We start from the raw sequence: 24,924 nt of genomic DNA, 5'->3' as shown, positions 1-24,924 counted from the left end.
CCATTTGTATGTCTTCTCTGGAGAAGTGTCTGTTCATATCTTCTGCCCATTTTTTGACTTATTTGTTTTTTGGGTGTTGAGTTTGAGAAGTTCTTTATAGATCTTGGATATCAGCCCTTTGTAGTGTCATTTGCAAATATTGTCTCCCATTCTTTGGGTTGCCTCTTTGTTTTGTTGACTGTTTCCTTTGCTGTGCAGAAGCTTTTTATCCTGATGAAGTCCCAGAAGTTCATTTTTGCTTTTGTTCCACTTGCCTTTGGAGATGTATCTTGAAAGAAGTTGCTGTGGTCTATGTCAAGAGGTTACTGCCTATGTTCTCCTCTAGGATTTTGATGGATTCCTGTCTCACATTGAGGTCTTTATCCATTTTGAGTTTATATTTGTGTATGGTGTTAGAGAATGGTCGAGTTTAATTCTTCTGCATGTGGCTGTCCAATTTTCCCAGCACCATTTATTGAAGAGACTGTCTTTTTTCCATTGCATATTTTTTCCTGCTTTGTCGAAGATTATTTGACCATAGAGTTGAGGGTCCATTTCTGGGCTCTCTATTCTGTTCCATTGGTCTATATGTCTGTTTTTGTGCCAGTACCATGCTGTCTTGGTGATCACAGTTTTGTAATATAGCTTGAAATTGGACAACGTGATGCCCCCAGCTTTGTTTTTCTTTTTCAACATTTCCTTGGCGATTCGGGGTCTTTTCTGATTCCATACAAATTTTAGGATTGTTTGTTCCAGCACTTTGAAAAATGTCATTGGAATTTTGATCGGGTTGGCATTGAAGGTATAGATTGCTCTGGGTAGCATAGACATTTTAACGATGTTTATTCTTCTGATCCATGAGCATGGAATGTTTTTCCATCTTTTTGTGTTTTCAGTTTCTTTCATGAGTGTTCTGTAGTTCCTAGAGTATAGATCCTTTACCTCTTTGGTTAGGTTTATTCCAAGGTATCTTACGGTTTTTGGTGCTTTGTAAATTGAATTGATTCTCTAATTTCTCTTTATACAGTTGCATTGTTAGTTTGAGATAAGAAAGCAGCTGATTTCTGTGTATTGATTTTGTATCCTGCCACATTACTGAATTGCTGTATGAGTTTTAGTAATTTGGGGGTGGAGTCTTGGATTTTCCACATAAAGTATCATGTTATCTGCAAAGAGAGAGTTTGACTTCTTCTTTGCCAGTTTGAATACCTTTTATTTCTTTTTGTTGTCTGATTGCTGTTGCTAGGGCTTCTAGTACTATATTGAACAATAGTGGCGAGAGTGGGCATCCTTGTCATGTTCCTGATCTTAAGGGAAAGGCTCTCAGCTTTTCCCCATTGAGGATGATATTCGCTGTGGGTTTTTCATAGATGGATTTTATGAACTTGAGGAATGTTCCCTCTATCCCTATACTCTGAAGAGTTTTAATCAGGAAAGGATGCTATATTTTGTCAGATGCTTTTTCTGCATCAGTTGAGAGGACCATATGGTTCTTCTCCCTCCTCTTATTAATGTGTTCTATCACATTAATTGCGAATGTTGAACCACCCTTGCATCCGTGGATAAATCCCACTTGGCTGTGGTGGATGATCCTTTTAATGTATTGTTGGATCCTATTAGCTAGGATTTTGTGGAGAATTTTGGAATCCATACTGATCAGGGATATTGGTCTGAAATTCTCCGATTTGATGGGGTCTTTGCCTAGTTTGGGGATTAAGGTAATGCTGGCCTCATAGAATGAGTCTGGAAGCTTTCCTTCTGTTTCTGTTTTTTTGAAACAGCTTCAGGAGAATAGTATTATTTCTTTGAATGTTTGGGAGAATTCCCCAGGGAATCCATCAGGCCCTGGGCTCTTGTTTTTTAGGAGGTTTTTGGTCACTCCTTCTATCTCATTACTGGTTATTGGCCTATTCAGGTTGTCAGTTTCATTCCCCAGATTAGGGAAGTTCTCAGCTACGATTTGCTCAAATATATCTTCTATTCCTCTCTCTTCACCTCCTCAGGGATCCCAATAATTCTGACATTGGAACATTTCATGGTGTCACTTACTTCTCTGATTCTGTTTTCATGGATTTTGAGCTGTTTCTCCCAAGCTGCCTCTTTTCCCTTCTTGTCTATCAATTGGTCTTCTAGATCACTAATTCGTTCTTCTGCCTTGTTTACCCTAACAGAGTATCTAGATTAGATTGCATTTTTAAATTCTGCCAGTTCAGCTTTCATTTCTGCCCTTAGAGACTCTATGTTGCTATTAATCAGTTTCTCCATTCTAGCTATTGTCTTCATAACTGTTACCCTGAAGTCCATTTCCGACATCTTGGTTATATCTGTATCCATTTGTAAATCTGTGGCAGAAGTCACAGTCTCTGAATCTTTCCTATTTTGAGGGTTCCTCCTCCTAGTCCTTCTGTTGAGGGGTGGTGGAGGCAATGTACAGAGTCCAGATTATTGACCACAACCCAAGCAAGATGCCCCTGTCTTATAGGGACCTTAGTGTTGTTGGCCTCTTGTTCTCCCAGCCTGTCTTCTGGGGGAGGGGCCTACTGCACTGTTACTCAGACAGCGCTGTTTGGGCAGAGTTGCCCTGCCATGCTGTGGAGGGGGATGGGCTCAGTGAAAACTCGTTTTTGGGGGCTTTTGTTCTCTGGTGGCTTTCCTTGGTGGCTTTCTGCATCTCTTCTGAGAGAGCAGAAGAGACCATTTCCGTCTGCCTCAGAACAGAGAGATCACAGTCTTCTTCATTGAGCTTTCCAGGCCACATTCTCTGTTTCTGTCTGTGCTGCTATAAACTGCAGCGTCCTGGGGTGTGAGCCCCTCCCCAGCACTCCCAGTCCTCGTCTCCAGGTCGGGGCATGTCTCTGCCCTTTGTGCTTCTAAAACCACCAGCTGCCCCCAGTTCATGTGCGTGACCCCGCCGCTCCAGGTTTCCACCCCGGGGGCTGCCCTGAAGTCCTTTCCCCGCCGCTACCAATCTGTGAGTCTGTGCCCCGTCCCCAGCACAGGAGGCTACTGCTCACTGGCGGTGTAGGATCCCCACAGCTCCCTCCCCCTTCCGTTTATCTTCGGATATGTGCCTGGGGAATTATGGCTCCCCAGTTCATACGTCGAAAGCAACTGCCTGCGATATTCTGTTTGTAGAGATCCAGATATATCTTCTTACATCTCAGGCTGATTTCGTGGGTGTTCAGAGTGGTCTGGTGGGTATCCAGCTCAATTCAAGGGACAGGTTGGAACAGGGTCCCCTACTCCTCTGCCATCTTTCCCTCTGTCCTTGTACTTTGAAGAGTATTTATTTTGGGGAACAGAAAGGTAGAAGGATATTTTAAAGTGTATGTGTGTAGTTGGGGTGGAGTGTGAGACAAGATAATTTATATGAAAACACCTAACGTAGTGCCTGATACACTGGAGATGCTTAATTAGCTGCTAATTCCTTTTTTATAACACAAAGAACTTTGACACTGTTATCCTCTATCTCTTAAATTCACAGTTTTTCTTCAGCTGGCTCTTTCCTATTGGCATTTAAATCATTGTCTCCTGTGTTTAAAAACCCAACAAAACCAGAAACTTTCTTCAACTATACTTCCTCACTGGCTGCTACCCCCATGTTCTCTCTTACAACCGAACTTTTCAAGAATTCTCTCCTTTCTTTCTTCCCCTTCCATTTACTCTTCAGTCATCTCCAGTGTGGCCTGGGCGTCCATCTCTGCACAAAAACAGCTCTTGAAACATTCCCCTCCTTGTTAGTAAAGCCAGCGTACCTGTTTCAGTTTTCATACTGGCCATTTAACAGCATTTAACCAGTCTAGTACTCCTTGAAACCTTTTCTTCCCCTAGCTGCAATGGTGCCACATTTCTGGTATTTTTTCTGTCTTGTGAGTATTCCTTAATATTGTCTACATTTCCATCTACCTGTCATTTGGAATTGCACAAGGCTTTCATCTTAGGCTTTCCTCCTTTCCTTTCACTTTTAAAATTGTGATGGCACTGAGGCTTTAATCTTGTTCTAATGGAAATTCTGATGAAAGCTAAATGCTTTTTTTAAGAAAGACTCTTGTTTTATGAAAATGATTTATGTTCATTATAATGCATTTTTAAGCTTCATAGAAAAATATATGAAAGTAAGAAAAATGATCCCAAATCTTAACCACCAAGAAATAAACCATGTTGACATTTGGTGCACATTCCTTTAGACCTCCTATTTCAAAAATTAATAATTTTAGCTAGCATCCATTGAACCTTAATATGTGCCAGAATTGTTCCACAGTGCTTTAAATCTTTACAACCCTGTATATGATAGTGTTATCCCAATTTTGCAGATGAGGCAGAGAGCAGGGAAGTAACTTGCCCAAGGTCATACAGATAGTAAGAGGTGGTGGTGCTTTTCAAACGAAGAGAGCTTGGACTTGGTAAACTCAAGCTAAGTCATCTTAGCTTTGCTGTGAAAGAGCTATCAAATGGTATTTCTCTGTTCAGATTGCTTAAATCACTTAGGCTATAAATATGGTCCAAGAACAAAGTTAGACAAATACTAGGACCACATTTTACCTCTCGATAATCAACATTTTGGCTCCTAAGTGTGAGTTATTTGGTCAGTGAGAGTGGTTTAACACAAACTTGAACAATTTTTGGCATTTTTTTTTAACATTATGTTTTACTACTTTAGTGTATGAAAATGATGATCAGCTCCTGTGGGACCCTGAGTACTTACCGGAAGATAAAGTGATTGTATTTCTTAAGGATGCATCTAGAAGAACAGGTGATGAGAAAGGTGTAGAAGCAATTCCTGAAGGATCTCACATAAAAGACAATGAACAGGTATATGAGTAAGAAGTAACTGTTTCATTATGGAATGAGTAAGTCATGGGGAGGAAAGGTACAGCATAGGGAATATAGTCAGTGGTATTGTGATAGCCTTGTATGGTGACCCCTGTGGTGAGCATAGCGTAATGTGTACAGTTGTCCAGTCATGATGTTGTACACCTGGAGCTAATGTAATACAGTTCTATACTATATAGTTCAGTTTTAAAACAGAAATAAAAGTTTTCCCAAATTAAATTAACCATATATATTTTTATATATTTACATTTATAGATGTAAATGCTGTCACATTCACTGTTATTCTAGCCACCAAAATTCCTATACTGTCATCACAGGGAATCTGAAAAAACTAGCGTACACGCTCGCTTCATTAGTATGATTTCAGCTAAAATAAAAATGGTATCTCATTTTGCCTGTATATACTTCTTATTAGGATTTTTGAAGTTCCTTTGGATATCCCTAAGAATGTATAGATATCATCAACTAGGGAATATATACCTGGAATGAAGTTATCAGGGATATAGTAGACCAGTGCCTACTGTGAACCTAAAAACAGCATTATCTTTTTTTTTTTTTAACCTTTTTTCATCAATGCTTTTCTTTCTGATTTGTTTTAAATTGGAATAGGAACCACAAAAAGCCAAAAAGAAGGATTTTGTGAATTTTATAAAAGTTTTTTTCATTTTTAAGTTTCTCAGGTACTATGGCTTCCAAGTTAGAGTATTTGCTTATCCTGTTTTTAAGCATTTAGAAGTGTTAATTATCAGGATTGAATTTGTTGTTCTTTAGTGCTCTCTGTGTTTCATTCACTAGAATTATTTGTCTTCCAGAAATGATGAAAAGAAATACTGGATTCAGGAAAAGCTTTTACTTTTTTAAGAAATTGTAGCCTTGAACTTTTCATAGTCTGGGTCACATACTGACGCCTTTTATTTTTCTAGGCATTATATGAGTTGGTTAAATGCAATTTTGACACAGAAGAAGCATTGAGAAGATTAAGATTTAATGTAAAAGCGGCTAGAGGTAAACGTAAATAATGCATTTTTGTTTTCATGACTTAGCAGAAAATAAGCTTAAGATCTTCAGTCTACGTAGGTATATCCTAAGTTTAATAATAATACTGATCTTTCTGAAATCAGTAAATATTTGCTGAATAATAAGTAACTTGTAACTTGTTAAATAACTTGTATATTACACAAGCATTATGGGAAATGGGATTAAGGCTGTTCTTTATGGGAAAATAAGGCAATTAAAATAAAAATACATAATGCCTTTCAATTTCAAGGCATTTTTATTAAATATTTTCTTATTTGATCTTGTTAATAATAGCCCTATGAACTCTGGAGTGTGACAGTTGTTACTTTCAAAAATGATGAGACTGAGGTCTCTGAACTGAAGTACCTTTGCTGGGGCAAACATAATTTATAAGCAGTGAAGTCATAACTAAAATAAATCCAGTTTTTTTACTCTAAACTGGCTCCTACCCTGCTTCACTAAGAACACTATTATATAACATAACATAGCAAACAAGATACTTATTCATTCAACAAAAATTGGAGGACCTGCTAAGTTCTGAGGACATAATTGTAAACAGAGTCCTGCCCTCACGGTGCTTAGAGGCTAGGTAGGGAAGCTGAAAAATAGTTATGAGTTCTTCCAAGGAGAATTAGAGGGTATACTTCAAATTTATTGCAGTAGGACTTAACCTAATTTGGGGAAAGAGGCTGTTAGGCAAAGTTTATAGAACAAAGTGGTATTTTTGCTAGAATGTAAACAAATTAGGTGAAAAGGGGGTGAGGCAGAAAATGATTCTAGACAAAGGGAACAGCATCACAAAATCTAAAGTGAGAAAGAACATAGTGAATTTAAGGAATTGAAAGGTGGCTAGTATAGTTAGGTCGTAAAGGAGAAAGTGGTCCAAGGTAAAGTTGAAGAATTAGGGACCAAATCATCCAAAATTTTATTAAATACAGAATTTTTGTCACTTCATCCTTCGCAGCCATCAATAATAGAGCTCAGGAGTAAAATACTTCCCTTATCGTTATTTACATTTTTATTTATAACTATTTATGCAGTATTAGGGGAAAATTGCTTTAATAGTTTTCTCCCTCATTTTGTCAGAGGAATTATCTGTTTGGACAGAAGAAGAGTGTAGAAATTTTGAACAAGGGCTAAAGGCCTATGGAAAGGATTTTCATTTGATTCAGGCTAATAAAGTAAGTAATGGTAATGTTTTCTTTTTTATAAAAAGATAATTAGTTAACCCAGATCATCTTATATCTTTATTACTTTCAAATGTTAACAGTTCTGTAATGTTTTAATGTATTGATTTTTAGGGAATTATAAACTTGCCTAGATTTTCTGGGATCTGTTTAGCAGTGACTGTTTTCAGTGCATGATATTAGGAGCCTTTAAGTTTGGACTGATTTGCAGAAATGTTAATCAACTTCTGGGTGGATGTGTGTATACAGTGTAATTACTTAAGGCTTTTTTCCACAAACTTGTGACAGATTTTTTAAAGGACTGGTGTTACAAATAATTTGAAACTTTAAAATGTTTTTAACATGACGTTATTTACAATTAAAATATCTCTACATTTATTTAAGTCTAAAATCAGATACTTAATATTTAAATTGGCTTTAATTAAAATTTAATTTTCCAGAAGAATATCTCAATAAATTAGCTTTATTATACATTATAATTTTATAATTTGACAATTTTATTTAACATGATTCATTTATTCCATATTAATACCAATTTTACAGTGTCAGCGTATACCCAAAAGAACTTCATAATTACTTCCAGATTTATTTTTAGGTTTAATTCTCTTAAAAATAAAATCAGGTTAGATTTTTAATAGGAACTATACAATTATATGGAATAGAAAAATGTGTTGTTTCTGTGGGAAATTAGGATGTGCAAAATTAAAATCTCAGAGTTTAAATGGAGGAAATGAACTAATTTCTCGGTTTATAAAAATATCACATTTTTAGCAAAAAGAAATGACAAGGAGTGTGGCTTTACATGTTTCCTTAAAGATGGCATCTAAGTTTCGAGTGATGGCTTGTCTAGGATGGTGTTGATTGAGTTCTAAATAGTCTGTCACCACATTCTTCTTTTTATACTTCTGGATGTGATTGGTGTCCACTTAATTTGTTTGAATATTTTATGTTCTGTAAATAGTTGCTTATAAATCCTGTGAGTTTATTTTTCTTAATTTTGTTGTGCATTAACTAGTTTATTTGTTTATTTTGAGAGAGCGAGAGTAGGGGTGGGGGAGAAGAGAGAATCTTAAGCAGGCTCCACATCCAGTGCGGAGCTTGACATGGTGCTTGATCCCACAACCCTGAGATCATGAGCTGAGCTGAAATCAAGAGTCGGATGTTCAGTCAGCTGAGCCACCCAGGTGCCCCTAACTAGTTTATTCTTGATTATCTTGTTGCATTTTGGTATTTGACATCAGACACAACTACTAATAAATTTTGAGTCTTAGAATTGGTGTCAAAAATGGATCCTACCCCTTAATGTTGTGTCCAAATCATCTGATTACCTCCAGCATAGGGAATATTCTGTGAAAGGAGTGCATTATAGTAATGCCTGGACATGTATGTTTCTGATTGTGAAAAACAAAAAAATAAATTGTTTCATGGTTGAATGGAGCAACATTTTGGGATGAGAGTTTTCTAGCATTCCTGCTTGGATTAAAACACTATATTAACCAAACCATGCTGGATTATCTATGGAGGGGACTCCTGGAGTGATAAGCTAGTATGATAGCTAGCAGCCCCAAGGAATCCCTTTTTTTTAGGGAGTAAGAATTTATTTCCAATTTTTGCTTTCAGTAAAGTACAGTTGACTTGGCTTATGTCTGTATAGAAATTAGATTCTAAAGGAGGCAGAAAAAGAGCTTGAGATTATTAAAAAAAAAAAAAAAAGCATTGATAGCTTTCAGTCTTAGAGCAAGATGGGCCAAATTTGTAAAGTGCAAGCATAAGGGAAGAAAGAAAAATGTATGTCAGGTAGTGAAATGAGGAGATCATCAAATTGACTTTAGGTGCAATCAGTCCTATAGGATACCTACTTCAGGATTAGAAATTTATGGGTTTATGGGTTTAAAGCAATATGGTCTTACATCCCAACACTCATGCAGATAGTAGCTTTTTTCTTTTAAACTCCCAGTACTTTATTATATATATCAACCCTACCACAGCTCTCCAAGCCAAGTAGCAAAAAGAGGGAAGTTGTCCACATCATTTGCCAGTTCCATTGGTGCTGAACGTTTATGGAAGGGGAATCATTTATTCACACAAATAGAGCACAGTTACTGGAGTAACTTAGTGAACAACAAATGAGAATTGGCATTATTATAATACTTTTCAGCTCACTGTGGAATATTCTCAGCCTTTCTAGACAATAAAATAACTGAGTCTGGGTCACTGGTGGACTACTAAGAGAATCTTTTAAATGGGAATTTAAAGGTAGACTCCCTAGGTACCCTGTGAGTAAAAGTATTTGCAAACTGTTTATAACAATTTTAGCTCAGATACCACTTCCAGATATTTTCAATAGAGGAGTGTTTATAGTAAATTAAGATGATAGTTTTTTAAAAAGCGTAATGCTGAATATCTGAAGATTTGTTGCCAGTGTATTATTTCTCTCAATGGGAGTTTGGAAAGAGTAGCTTTTAACAAAGCTGCTGCAGTGTTGTATTTTATACAATGTATTATATATTACGTAAGGTACATACAAATTTATTTTCAGACTTCAAATATTTTTCATGAAATAACTTCTTTAAGGAAGAGATGATTCTTAAAAACAAGTGTTTTGTTTCTTATAGGTTCGAACAAGGTCAGTTGGTGAATGTGTAGCATTCTATTATATGTGGAAAAAATCTGAACGTTACGATTTCTTTGCTCAGCAAACACGGTTTGGAAAAAAGAAATATAATCTTCATCCTGGTGTAACGTGAGTTTATTTTTTCTGTTGAGTCATATATATATTTTTGCTATTGAATTTTTTCTTGAGAAAATTGTAATTTTTAGTATCTTCATTTTCCAGTAGGATAAAAGTTTACAATAGTTTAAATTTATCCACTTACAGACATATTTTCATAGGGCATTTAGACTTATCAGTGTCTTACAAAACATAAACTACAATTCATATTGCTTGAGACAATAAATACCTCAAAGCAAATACTAGAGTATGTTTCCAGGAAAGGAAATGGATCATAACAGTTGTTAAAGCATGTTTTTGTTAATTTCTGTTCCATTCAGTATAAGCACGTAGTTTTAATCTAATAATACTGTGAGCACAGTGAGAATAGGAAAAAGACTCTTTTCAAAAGCTATACGGTATGCCTAATAGAGGCCCTTTAAAAAGGAATGGAAATTAGTATTTTTCTTTGTCCCGTCTACTTTTGATCTCAGGAACCAAAATAAGATTTGGGTATAGATGATATAAAAGGGAAAAGACATAGAGATAATAAATCAGGTCAAATTTCATTTTCTTGTTACCAAGTTTTTTAAAGAGGAGAGAACATGTCCATGGTGACTTCCCTTTTCCCAGATTTCCTGAAACCTTTCCCCTAACAGAAATATTTAATCATTAGTCCTGCAACTTTAGCTTACTCCCAGTGAAATCGGGAGTATGAGTTGTTATTATATGTAGTCTTCATGCAAAATGCCTTGTATGCCTGTACCAGTCACCATGCACCAAATCTCTTAGCCTCATTCAGTCTAGCTTTGGAAAAAAAACTGTCCCTGCTGCCACTGGTAATTTGTTACTTAAGTACATAGAGTATTGAATGAACCTTTTGTCTCTCGTTGAGTTGCTCTAAAATGCTGGAATTAAACTTTACCATTCTATCCTTGATTATTTCCTGCTGTTTACAGAATAAAAATAATGCTAGGTTGTAACTTCATTTGATCAGTGTGTACCAATAAAGTTCTTAGGGTGGGCCAAATAACTGCCTTTGAAAGAAGTGCTTATATGCATATTTGACTGTGCTTTGCAAACTCCTAGGCTAGACTGTTTCTTGGTCATGTTCATTTACAGGTGTCTCTGCTGGTCACTTCCCTGGAGAATTAAACACTCTAAAATCCAAAGCAGAATTATCTAAAAGGGAATAAATGGGTATGATTGCCCCTGGAAATCATGGGACATTGGACTCTGTGCCTCATCCCCCATTATTCAAAGCTCATGATGGCTAGAGTAGAATTTCATACATAGTGTTCCAAATTTTATCTAATTGCTTAATGTTATAAATTTATAGTTAATTTTTTTCTTGGTGATTTATTGGTAATATTGAGGTATAATGATGCAGAACTAGATACAGCGGTCTAGTCTTCAGAGTATATCTTAAAATAGTCAGTTTTCAAGCTATTCTATAGGGAAAAGCAATAGTAACATCTTTCATTTTTTTCACCCATTTCAGAAATAATGTTCACACACGAACTACAGGCAATCTGTCGTCACCAGCAGTAAGAACATAAGAATTGCCATGCTGGGTCAGACCCATGGTTCATCCAGTTTTCTCTTTCAGAAAGCATCACCAAGGGAAGTGTTGTGGGCTGGCTTAGTTGGTCCTCTGTGCTGTCAAGCTCAACAGGTTAGGTAGGGATGTGCTGCCAAACATTTGAGTTTCTCTAATAATCTCTCCATAGCTTCTGGAAACTTTTTGAAGATCCTTATATCTGTAACCTTGATTCCTCTTAAGGTTAAGTATTCAGTAGGTGGAGTAGCTGCAGTTAAAAGTAATCCCATATTATCTCTTTTTTCATGCTTTAAGATTTTTACAGTGGTCCCCTGGTATAATGGTAGGAAGTGAACAAATGGGTTTTTGTCCCCCTAGGCGAGAATATGGTGGTTTTTGTAGGCTTCAGTTATGTCCCCTGTAGGTATTTCATAAAGTTTTGTTGTTTTTTTTTAACTGACAGAACTGTAATGTTTTATTCCTATTTATCCCTTTTAGCTGTGCTACATCTTCTGTAAGAAGCTGTGACCAGACTATAATTATTGCCCAAACAGGGAGAAATTGTGGTTTTCTATAAACATGGAGATTCTTTTCAGTTTGCTTTCAGGACCTCCTCCTGTTTTTAGTTGCACTTCCAGTGCACAAAACATTGTTATTGTTATAAGACAGAAATTTGAGTTTTTTCATCTTCCTTTTTTAGTCAAAATCCATAGTTAGAGCACATTGTCCTGAAAGTTATTTGTTCATTTTTCTGTTACATTTTTACCTTCCATTTGTTCACCAGAATGAAGCACATTTGCCATTTTTATGCCTTATAAACAACCTTTGCAAAGATCTTCCTGCAGATTTTCTCTAGTTAATACCTGGAAGAACTGGTAGCCAGATGCGAATTAGAGACTTTTACTGTAACAGCCTTGCAAATAATTTTTTTTTTTTTTTAAAGTAAAAGTTAACCCATCTTAACTCTGGTTATCTGAATGCTACTCCGACCTCCTGGATGGCCCACCTGACTCTTCTTCCTTACTCATTGTGGATGCCATTAATCCTTAAGAAATGATAATTCTTTTACAGTATCATTGCAGTATCTAGTCAATTCTAGCTTCCTTTGCTTGGCTTTTCACATCCTCCATTATCCATCCCTACCATACCAAATTTATTTCCAACAATTCCTCATCATGTATCATCTGTTCTTATTAGTCCTAGCCTCTGAAATTCCTTTGCATTCATACTCATTTGTATTTCCATGTGCTTCAAATTTGTTACATAATTGTTCTGGAATTATGATAAATGGCATAAAGCTGGAGGGGGGACTAAAACACCATTTAATTCTATTCAAAGGCAAGGAAAATGAGGCCTAGAATGGTAAATTGATTAGCTCATGGTTATATACATTTCTTTGATATGTGTTTTGTACCTCAGACTGTTGAAAGCTTCAAGTCCCTATATTTATTATATCCTCATATCCCAGGGGACAGTGTGATCATGTAGTTTGATATTATAGCTACAGTTAATAGTCTGTTGTAGACTATTGCCACACTTTCAGTAAAATCCTAAGCCTTTCCACTGTTTCCTTCTTACACACATTCTTACTTACCTGTTCAGAAATTCTAAGGATTTGTCTTAGTATTTCTATTACAATTATTCTGAGGGAATTTTAAAGTAATGGCTTTATGGTTTTTTTTTTTTTTTTTTTTGAGCTTCTATTTTGTGCCATGCACTACTTAGGCACAGGTGCTGCAGTGGTGAACAAAAAGATTAAAATTCCTGCCTTTGGGGCATGAGTCCAGCACTGGTATCAGCAGAGTTTCTCCCTAAAGAGCTAGAGTAAATATTTTTGGCTTTGCGGGCCTTTGGTTCTCTTGCAACCACCCAGCTCTGCTGTTGTACAAAAGCAGTCATAGATACTATGTAAATGAGTGGATGTGGCTATGTCCCATCAAAATACTATTCACAAAACTGGTGACCAGCCCACAAGCCATAGTTTGCTGACCTTTATTCTAATGACTTACTAGCGCTTCATAGTTTACAAAAACACTTCCCTGCACACGTCTTGTGCAACAACTCTGTGTGGTAGATACATACATGATGTTCTAGGTAAAGACACTAAACCTCAGAGATAAGTATTTTAGCCCAGCTCTTCTAACCCCAACCCAAAGTCACTTAATACAGCTGTCCTCCCATGCCATATAGTTCAGGAATAACTTAGGGAAGAAGTGAGTTCACCTCTAATGGTATGCTGGCAGACAAAGCCAGCAGATAAGCTCAGGAATTTAGCCTTTTATGGCTCAGATCTAGCAGAAAGGTAATAACAGAAGATACCCAGGAAAGTTCAGGGAAGTGATTCACTGGTAGGCCCTGATTTGTCTTCCAGGTGTTGCTATAGCCATCACATAGTCGTTAGGAGCTTTAAAATTTCAGTCTTTCTTTGTGCAGAAATTGTTCTGTACTTCTGATTGGTACCATCCGTCTCTTCACTTACAGAACCACTGATTTTAATTGGGCCACTCTGAGCACTTGCCTATAGTTTTAAAAGTTTTAAAACTTCCTATAGGTATCTAAAATTTGCTAGCTTAAAGCCCTTATACATTTTTCCAACAAACATGTAACCAAAAGGAGCTTTCCATTTAAATGTTCAGATCCTGGTGGGGTAGATGAGGCACTGGAATGAATGTAAGTGAAAATTAGGACATATTTAATAAAGCCTTCTAAATTTAACCTCAATTTTAATTTTCAGCTTTTTTTAATATAAGAAAGTAACTTTTATTTCACTTAATTTTAAGGGATTATATGGATCGTCTTCTAGATGAAAGTGAAAGTGCTGCCTCTAGTCGAGCACCGTCCCCTCCCCCAACTGCCTCAAACAGTAGTAACAGCCAGTCTGAGAAAGAAGATGGCACTATCAGCAATAGTAATCAGAATGGTAAGCAACTAGAGAAGTACTTTGGTTTGTTCATGATGAAGGGCACTTTTCTTTTAGTAGCCCAGGCAATTCAGTTTTGGTTTGTATTAAACTTCCAATGCAGAAGTTGTAAAAATAGTAATTATAAATACCCACAGAACGAATATACATAATAAACAGCATACATACATACTAACACAATACAACTTGGAAAGAATTCCTATTGACATCACTAAAAACAAGTTTAATAAAAATAAACCATCAATAGTGACCATTTCTTTTAAGGAATTCTTTTTGAGTAGCAATGATTTTCTTAATCAGTTGGGATGCTTGGATAGAATTTTCTTGTTAACTCTTAGAGCAAAACACCAGCCATTTAGCCATTTCACCTCAGAAGTACACAGGTATTTATGAAATACTTTGAAAGCTGTAACACTTTATCAGGAAAGTGCTTTAAGCATTTGGTGAAAAGAAGTAGGTAACAAGGGCACGGTTTTGAATAGTTTTCTCTCTGAAAGCGTAGTAACTGTGAAGGATGAGAAAAGATAAAGCATGTGTCAGGCTCTGTATTAAAACTGTACAGAAACATTTCTATTTTTATCTCTGAGAAAGAAGGAAAATGACATTCCATTATGTTTGAGGTTCAGGTAATGTTCTTGTTTAAAATATACAGTGGACCAAGGATCATTGTGCTGGTAAGACCTAGTCAGAGAATTATTTTGATTTCTGCTTTAATTAAAATGGTCTTCCTAAGTAAGACAGTTGCCAAGCAGAGACTAATAAAGCCTTTCACTCCTCTAAAAGAGGAAACTAGTGGATTGGAGGTAAGTTCTGCACCTGCATTCTGATATAACAGTCTTAGAGGAGGGCCAGTGGAGAGCTAAGCTCCCCAACAGAAATTAGAACAATACTGAATGATTATCCCTTATTGTGACCTTTGGTCTCACACTGGCACTGCTGGAGTGAATATACTTTGTTCATTTGATGACCCCTCTCTGTTCCTTCACTACTTCCCCCTAAGAACAAGCCAAACAAACAAAAAAGAGGGCTAAGCAGCCATTTTTTGGTTCTAAACAGGTTTGAGGGCATATTGAATGCTATCCTGAAACAGAATAAGAAGCTAAGAGTCAGACCTTACAACTAAGGCAAGAAGCTCAGAGACGCATACAGTTGATACTACTTTCCCTGTGTGCTCATGATACCAAATTGTTTTTTTTGTTTTCTTTTTTAACCATTTGATGAGAATATGCAGTTAACCTAAGGAAGTGTTTATAAATTACTTATAAATTATTCAGTATCTCAGAAGCCATTCACCTAGGTACCCATAATCAAGATTCCCAGGTTTTTCAAGGAAAGGAATTCTCCAGTGCAATTTTATTTCTTTTGTAAGGGGCTTAGTGTCTTGAAATCTTATTTTTTACCTACTCACGGTGGTCACATAGCTCTTTGGGCTTACTATAACAGTATCATTTCTTCTGCATCATGGTGCATAATCCCCGTATGCATTTATGATTTGAGTGTACTTTTGAGTTGGGGAAACAGAATATTTTCTTTGGCCAAAATGTAATATTTGAGGCTCATCCTTTATCCTTAATTATTTAATAATTAAAATTTATCTCCAGTGGCACATTCTATATTTACATTAAGTATCCAAAATGTCTAGTTCATTTTGCAGTCAACTCTAACGTGCCTTTTTTACTGTAACTTGTAGTAAATAATTCTTTTCTCACCTGTTATGGAGGAATTGGTGTTTGCTTTTATGACTTTCAAATGTATGTTTGGACAGTGCAAGCATTACTTTTTTAACATTATGACAGATTATTTAAATCTATTTAGATAAATACAGTGTGTGATCTTTACCCTTAAAGCACAATACCCATGGGTTTACTTACATTAAGAATAAAAGTCATGTCATTTTATATGGCAGTAGAAAACTCAAGCTTCTAACAAATGTCAATTTTTTTTTATATAGTTTTAGAAAGTTATTACCATTTTGCTAATCTGTGTGTATCTTTGCTTTAATTTAGCTTATTTAGACTACGGGACCCAGTGCTCATTTGTTGTTACATAACACCAACATGCTCCTAATATATGCCAGAATCTGTTCTCTTAATTCTTTATATTCATTAACTTACTTAATTTTCATAGCAAGCCTGTAAGGTAAGTCTCTTATTACCCTTATTGTATATGTGATGAAACTGAGGTACAAAGAATGTAAGTAACTTTTGCCCAGGGTGACACAGTTAGTAAATAGAGCTAGAGTTCAGACCAGACCATATGTACACATAGATTTGACACCTCATTCTTGATGAAAAGCTGTTTTACAATAGCTGTTTTAGAATAGTTTACAAAGTTAGCTTTTTAATACTAGCAGTTTCACTTATGTTTCTTCCAATGTAGGGGTGTCATCTAATGGACCAGGTGAAATGTTGAACAAAGAAGAAATCAAAGTTGAAGGGTTACACGTTAATGGACCAACAGGTGGAAATAAGAGACCACTTCATGCAGACATGGATACTAATGGTTATGAAACAGATAACCTTACCACTGACCCAAAACTTGCCCATATGACTGCAAGAAATGAAAATGATTTTGATGAAAAAAGTGAGAGACCTGCCAAAAGGCGAAGGGTAAACAGCAATGGAAAAGAAAGTCCTGGTTCTTCTGAATTTTTCCAAGAAGCAATGTCACATGGGAAATTTGAAGAACTTGAAAACACAGATGACTAAATTTTAGACTTGTTTTACTTTCTTTGGAGTAAAATCTGGTGTGACTAAAATTTTCAGGGTTGATGGGTTACCTTAAAAAGTTGATTTCCTTGAAGCAGTTGGTTAAAATTTTGAAAATTTGAATTGAGTCCTAACTTTAGTAAGTTAAGATTTCATAATTCTGCCCTTTGTAGACTTTTTACTTTAAAAGTGTAAAGACCCTGTTAAGGATAAAACAAATAGTTTAGTAAATTTGAATGAACTACAGAACTATCTGTACCTTCTCATTTGATGTATTAATCTTAAAAGCTCACTACAGGTACTTTTTGCTTAGTTTTTGGTAGAGAAGAAAAAACCACATTCAAATTTCTGTTTAACACCAGTTTTTCTGAGTTTCTTGAGATGTCTTTATCTTTCACAAGAGACATTTTTCTCTCCATACAAATTGAGTGTTATTATTAAGGAAACCCTTATGAATCCTGAAAGTTATGCTAGCATGATTTTTTTATATATAGAAGTTTAAAAATAAACCAAGTCAGGTTTGTATATGTAAAATTGTTGACATCAATGATGTCTTTCCATATTCTTATCTGGGCTTAAGAAATACATTCTGTATTTTTCCAGATTCTTTGTAGCCTTTGAAAGATTTTTACAGTACATATGTCTTGACTGAGCTGTCCTTTCTTAATACAAAAGCTTGTATAATTTTCTTAACTTGTACAGTTGGTAAACTTTTATGAGAGGAATTGATATTCTGAGTCTGTCAGCTTTCATTTTATTTTGCTAAGGTTTTTCTAATGAATTTTTAAGTGTTTGTGTAGTAACTAAGTCATGTTTCTTATACAGGTGGTAAAAGCATTCATAAAGGATTGTGAAAATTTGTTTTTTCAAATTTCTACTTAAGGACAAATAGTTTGAGAATTTTGAAATTAAGCATGATACCTAGATTGCATAGTTTGTTTTGCGTTTGCTATAATTTTCAAAATTATTTTTGAAGCAAGACAAAAGTTTGATGTTGGTTTAAGTGCTTCATTCAATATATCATGCTGACCAGAATCCTGTTCAGTTATTTTTATATGCATTATAAAATTTCCCATTTTTGCATTAACTAAACGGGAAAAGGTCAAGCAATATTTAGATGTTGGCGCACACAAGGAGTTGGCAGATAACAATATTGGTTTTATGAGGAAAAAGTGATGTTCCAAAATGATAAGATGTATAACCATTGCTCTGTGTGATTACAAATAGGACCATCCATTTGCATAGCCTTGCAAGAGTGCCATTTTATTTTTAGTGCAAAATTCTTGTTAAAAATGTAGTTTTATACAGCTGATAGACCAACCTATATCCAAACTTTTATAAAAGATTATTAACTATTCTTGTTTTTTCACACAGGCATACCCCAAATGCTTCTGATTCATTTTCAGCCATCAGTTCAAGAGCTAATGCCTTTTTAAAATAAATCTTCTGTGGTCTTGTTTTTAATGGCTCAACTGTTTTATGCAATTGAGTAAAGATTTGCACTGAGAAGTTATGGTTTAGGTTACCCCATGAAGTATTACTATTAACGTATGTTCAGTCTGCTTCCTTCCACCAATGTGAACAACTCTTTTCCCCAAACAGTGTTAAAAAGCCACTTTACAACACCTGACTTCATTTAATGCACATTCACTGTTACATACATACCTGAGTAAATCAAAGTTTTGGGTGGAAGTGTTGAGAAGTGTGAATTTTTTGTTGCTTGTTTTGTTTTACCTACAACATTAATTTATCCAGAATGGCAGCTTTAGCAGATGGTCACAATCCATTTTCTAAATCAGTTTTTATTACATGAATCCAAAGTATCCTAGCTCTCTGTCAAAGATGATCTAGAGAAGTGTTTCTCTGTCAAAGATGATCTAGAGAAGTGTTTCAAATGAAGAGTGATGCTGTACTTTTTAAGTTGTTGCAATATTAGAGATGCTATTTTCACCTTTTTTTAAAGATGCATTTTGTTTGCAGGTTTGTGAAGTTCTTGGAAACTAATACTACAGGAACATTTTTAGTACATTCTCAGGCATGTCTGCACATATGGCACATGTATACATGTTAGGAAATTTTACTTTTCTTAATCTTATCTTTTTAAAGTATGCCTAATGAAAGACATTCCACTATTATAATACATAATGCTCAGCTTTTCATGAACAAATATTTAACACACTTTGTTCTTCATAATGCAGCCACTATAACTTGATAAGTCATTGCACTACTTTAAAATTTTTAGTAATATCATGAATTTAATTTGCTTTAAGATTTAGTACATTTCATAACTCTTGAACTCTTTAACAAACTGCATTGGGAAAAGAAGCCTTTGTTAATACTTAGTTTCCCCCACCCTATACCCACCCTCAGCAAAGCACTATTATTTTCATCTGAAATGATATTGTTTTATAATGTGTTTTCAAATAGAGTTCAGAATCTGCAACTCAGTTCAACACAAGTGTGTTGAGCTTTAAAATGTATTTGAATATTTAAATAGGCATTTAAAATTATGAATTAGATGTTTTTAAATTTATGCCTAGTAATTTTTGCACTGTAAAATAATTCCTTTTCCCATTCCCTGTCTGCCATTCTGAATATGCTTATTAAAATATTTTTTTAAACATACTTGTCTACGTAATACTGTGTGAATGATTTTCATCAGACTGATTCACTAGGTTTTAACAGATTTTAAGTTTGTATAATACATACTGTTCACAATGCAAATATGCATAATCTCTGTTCCTTCTCCTAAATATATCACATGAACTAGTGTTTGAGTGGCTTTTGGTCCCTTGACCTCATCTTGGGTGATGTATTTTTGTCTTTTTTCCTCCTGGGAGATCCTTTGGTCTTTGGACCTCTATTCACCCATTTCTCTAAGACTGGTCATTTTATAAATGAGGGTTGGTGAATTTCCATAGGGAAGGTGTATGGTGATGACCCTAGAGGTGTGTGACTGATTGGCTCTGTATCACTACTAAGTGCCAAAACAGAAAATGTTTCCCATACATAATTCATATTTATGAAAATTGACAGTGGAAAATCATATAATACGGGGAAGAACAAGAATTTCTAAATTTTAAGCCTTTTATTCTAAAAATGACCTTTCTGTATAATTCCACTGATTAATTTTTTAAATCATAAAATCAACTCTTTAATAAAAATCAAGTTTATCCTTTGCAAAATCTTACACGGTCATCCCCCCAAGTCATGGGCTGAGGGAGTAGCCTCGTTTTCTAATACCAGTTTTCCATAAGCTCATTTATTATATGCCCTTAGTGTAGAGCTGACATCTTTTGACATCTGTAAGTACATGAGTTTTTCCTTTTCTGACCATGATTTTTTTTTAATCTTCGCTTGTTTTTATACCTGTTTGTATGACTTATTTAGGATGTATGATATGCTTAAAATGTCATTTTGCTTGCTCTAAGAAATTTGAACACCATCTTAAAGGCTACCTATTCTCTGAAGGACACTGAAGAACTGCCACATAAACTGGAGCTGAACTCCATTCTCTGTGCAAATTGATGGTAAAGCCTTCTTCACATTGAAATGTCAGCAGTGACAAGTCTGCATATATCCTATTATCCAGCAAATACTTAGGCCTGTGCTTGGCTTGTGGCTTCAGAAACCTGTAGCACATTCTCTTCATCAAAGAGAAGGCATTAGCAGGTAAGGGCTATGGGTAGAAGTGTATGCCTAGGACAGAGAATGCAAAAGGAAAGAAACCGTAGGCACGATGTGAAGGAAACCATTTACTAGGCTTTGTGTCATAGAATTCTAGCTAAATAAGATTTTCCTTGAGCTTAATATTTTGGTTAGAAATTAAGCAACATGAAATATATGTGCAATTCTCCTAAGACCATTTATTTTTAACTTTTACTGCAGGACTGATTATAACATAACAGCTATGGATTATTCAGGACTCATCCCTTTTCTCACGTCCAGTGAGTGCTATTGTAAGGGTAGGGAGTCTCCTGATTCCCTAAAGTTTGGAGGCCTAATGCAAATTTGGCTTGGTTATAAAACATTCACTTTCTGCTGTTATCATCATTAACATGAATGGTTGACTACAGTATGGGCTAAATGTGTCTTTCTGCACACCAGCTAGAACTTGTAGAGCTCAGGGATATCTAAAATACATAGTTTTGCTCTTTTCTCTCTGAAGATGAACTCTGGATTAATTTAAGGACTATATGCTTTTTTCGGTGGGGGTGGAGGGGAGGCCAAGGGAACGGAGGAGAGAGAATCCACACCCAGTGCGGGGCTTGATCTCACAACCTGAGGTCATGACCTGATCTGAAATCAAGAGTTGGACACTTAACTGACTGAACCACCCAGGCGCCCCTACACTTAAATTTTTTGGAGAGAACAGAGATCTGGACCCTGAAGTGGTTTCTCCCAGAACTGTAAAAGCTCAAGCAGAGAGTGGCATCAGGCTAATCTGAGCCACTGTAAATTCCTGACCCAAAAGAAAATCAAGATTTAGTGAAAGAGCTTGCTCCAAAAAGAGACTTTTTCATACGTGACTCCTCCTCTGTCAGTAGTTGTGCTTTAGCTGAGTGGACATGAGAGATCTGTTGTGGTTAGGAGCTAACAGAAGCGCCAGCATTCTGAGTCTGGATATTCCATTAGTCCCCTCCGCACATAGAGTTGTGGTTGGCGGAAATTCATTTGGATGACTCATTCCAGACAGCGTGAATTATGAGCTTCATGAGCTGCTTTGCCATGTGGCCTCTCTACTATGTCAGGGTCCGCATTTATCCGCCAGTGTTTAGTAGAGAGGCATTCACTTAAAAAACATAGTATAAACACCTGAACTGCCCATCTGTAAAGGATGAAACTTACTGGGCCAGTATCACAGGGCTGTATTGGGATGTAAAAATCACATGTAAGAATAAAAAAAATCACACATAAGTAAATCTCTCTAGAGAGCACTAGGTAAAGATCCAGTAGTAGTAGTACAGGTCTATAATCCCTTATCCAAAATTCTTGTGGCCAGAATTTTTTAGATTTTAGGGAAGTACTGTTTTAAAGAACATCCATAGCCACGTCTAGAAGAACCTAGGATTAAAAATACTTTTGTCCACCATAAAATGTACTCATATTCACACACGTTTCAGGTCAGATATTGCTGCCAAATGAGTTAGGCAATAAACTCAAGAAAAAAAAAAACCTTCAATTTCAGAATCTCAAGCTTCAAATTTTGCTAGCGCTCACTTGGCAGTTGAGTCCAATTTCCTCTATTTTGCTATGTAACTGGCAAGGAGACTACATGTAAACAGGAAGCCAAACAAATTGGCAGGTGTGTTTTGATAACGTACGCAGCTCCAGCAGAACCCTGCACACCCTGGGCCTTCTAAAGCGCCAACAAGTACCCTGTAAACGCAGCAACTGGTGAGAGGAGCCTGCCAAAGTCCAGATGTGACCCTTCTAGAGCCTCCCATACAGTCCCCTCATTTTATGGAAGGGGAAAAAACCTAAGACCCAAAATGGAAACATGATTTGTCCAACAACCTCAGACTTAGCTGCTTAAACAAGGTCTGAGTCCTCTGTCCTTTCCCTCCATGGTACTTAATAGTTTATAATTCTGTATTCATGGCCAGAGTCTTGGGCTCGACCCTTGAACAATCAGTCCCCATGGCCACGGAAGTGAATTACTAGCCACCCTTTAGCCAACCCATCATTGTAGCTAGGCAAGCAGCTCTGATAAGGCAGCAGCTCTTTTCAGACTCAGCTGGCTTGAACAGTTGGGAAAGAGGCATTCCCTCAAAAGGAGCATGTGTTGGTCACAGAGAAAGGTTCATTTGGCAGCTGAAACAAGCCTAATCCAAGTATTATTATATACCATTGATTAATTACTGTTACATGCACTGTGCTAAACACTCATTATAAACCAATTCTCACAACATTACAGGTGTTTACAAATGGGGAAATTGAGCTGTCTTGGGAAGTTGAAAGACAACACTCCCCAAAGATCTGCATTTGTTCACCTAGTTTCCCAATGTAGGGAAGATGGGTGTTGCAGGGCAGAAAGCAGATGTTATTTGCAAAAACCTGTTCTACCCTTTTTTCCCTCAAGTCTGAATTCTGGAAAGGAGAAACTCCCATTGGAAAAAAGCTGGTTGGTAGGCTCTGAAGAATAGTTGGAATGCGGTTCTTTGCCTAGCAACCTCCTTAAGGAATGGTTGCAAGGGGTGTAAGACATGCCGGACTCCAGGCATTGAAACCTTCCAGTAGTAGGAACCATCACCATGTCAAAGTTTGGAATCTGCAGTGCCACCTGCCTTCAAAGGACACCATGGAGATCGTCAACTGAGGACTTAAGCAGTGACCATCAAGTCCTGAAGATCTTTCTTCTATTTTCTAGGCACCATTACAATTCCCTTGAATCTGGTTTAACCTTAGAGAAGGATCAGGATTGATTTCCTGCTGGGTGGTAAGATGGGGACTTACCTGATTTAATTTAAAAGAATAAATAATTGGACATTTCTTCCATACTCAAATACTACACTGTACTGCTTGTTCTAGAAGGCTCTACAGACTCAGAGCAAAAGGTAGGCCATACAGGGAAGGCAAATTTACATTCTGTAAAGCAAATAACTTTTTCACAATCACCACTGTTCAACAATGGAGCGTTTCTGTGCCTGTTTCCTCACCTTTAAAATAAGGATAATAAAACTTAACTTTAAAGGACTGTTTAAGGGATTAAAACGTATCAATATGTAAGGTGCTAAGAAAAAATTGCCTATCTAGCAGGTAGCAAATGCTCAGTAAATTTTTTTTACTGTGGCATAGCAAGTATTGTTTGCTATACTTCAACTACATTTCTGGAAAACACTGGAAACCTAAGTTAAATACCTTTAAATTGTTCATCTTTGGTCTCCTGGAGTTCAGATGGTCTCCTTGAGTATAACAGACTTAGGCAAAAGGGAAATTCACCACAGCCTTAATTATAAATAAAAATTAGAAACCAATTTCATTATCACCTGTTTAATTCTACCTCCTAAAATAACTCAATGTTTGTTCTCTGCTTTCACAGCTACACTTTAGGACCCCACCATTTCTTCCCAGGACTGTACAGCAATCTTCTGTAGCTGATGTATTCATCTGTACAGTCCTTTCTTTGCCCCCCACCTGACCATAATCTGCACAGCATGCTCAGTGATCCTGTTAGAGTGCAAATCTGATGTACAGCAGTTCCTCAATTTAGGCACACCAACAGCCAGCAGGCCAAATCTGCCTGGCAACTTTTTTTTGGCCTAATTTCAATGCCTTTAAGCAGGTAAGTACCACAAGCCCTACCACTAACTACTGTATGTATTGATTACATTCATTCAGATTCACACTTTCTACCTGCCCGGCCCCTCCCTATAAGATGTGAATTGGTCAACTCCTGCCCTACAGTCCCAATATTGCAGCTGGCATGATCTTTCCAAAATGAAGATGAGGCCATATTTCTGCCTTGCTATGCTTAAAAAATATAGCCATTAATGGGTTACTCTTTGTCTAGATGTTTTCATTCAGGAAATATTTACGGTGTACCCACAGTGTGGCCGGCACTGTTGTTTCTAGGTGCCAGGCATACTGCAGTGAACAGAACAGACCAACATCTGTGCCTTCATAAAGCTTAAATTTCATCAAAAGAGACAAGTGCTATAGAGATAATGCACAGGAGAGGAATAGGGACAATGGTGGGGTGCAATTTCAGATAGGCTGGCCAGGGAAGGCCCACAGAGGAGGGCATCTGCTGTAAAGACATTAAAGGGGGATGCACCCCAGACAGAAGCAGATACAGTGGCCCTGGAATGCTAGAGGGCTGTCCCCTCCAGTATCTCCTCAGTCGAATACTAGTTGTTCCAGGAATCAGCTCAAATGTCTTTTCTCCAAGGAACTTATTCCTACCATTCTCGGGATGATATTCCTCTTCGACATATCTCAGATAGTTTCATGAATCTGTCATCATTTGTAGATATTGTCCTCAAAACTATTCACTGGAAAAAACTGCCTGAAGGATAAGCACACATGAT

At 36.5% G+C, this 24,924-nt stretch overlaps 1 protein-coding gene across 8 annotated transcripts in view; it reads left to right on the top strand.

Moving 5' to 3' along the window:
- MIER1 (MIER1 transcriptional regulator) overlaps nucleotides 1-19,195 on the top strand; it is a 62,406-nt gene extending 43,211 nt beyond the window's left edge. For 7 of the 8 annotated variants that reach the window (XM_025871786.2, XM_073896570.1, XM_025871791.2 and 4 more), the window contains 6 exons: nucleotides 4,640-4,791; nucleotides 5,736-5,817; nucleotides 6,916-7,010; nucleotides 9,632-9,759; nucleotides 14,047-14,186; nucleotides 16,566-19,195. In XM_025871786.2, the coding sequence (XP_025727571.2) occupies nucleotides 4,640-4,791; nucleotides 5,736-5,817; nucleotides 6,916-7,010; nucleotides 9,632-9,759; nucleotides 14,047-14,186; nucleotides 16,566-16,894 (926 nt within the window). In that variant the 3' untranslated portion in view covers nucleotides 16,895-19,195. The remainder of the gene's footprint in view (nucleotides 1-4,639; nucleotides 4,792-5,735; nucleotides 5,818-6,915; nucleotides 7,011-9,631; nucleotides 9,760-14,046; nucleotides 14,187-16,565) is intronic. The other variant, XR_012379413.1, reaches the window with a different exon arrangement.
- The last annotated feature ends 5,729 nt before the right edge of the window (nucleotides 19,196-24,924 follow it).

The sequence above is a fragment of the Callorhinus ursinus genome, unplaced genomic scaffold (assembly GCF_003265705.2).
Source record: "Callorhinus ursinus isolate GAN/ISIS: 27379988/994484 unplaced genomic scaffold, GSC_fseal_2.0 scaffold9, whole genome shotgun sequence".
Taxonomy (NCBI): Eukaryota; Metazoa; Chordata; class Mammalia; order Carnivora; family Otariidae; genus Callorhinus; species Callorhinus ursinus.
Note: the sequence above shows the minus strand (reverse complement) of the source record. Positions and strands in the feature narration are given on the sequence as shown.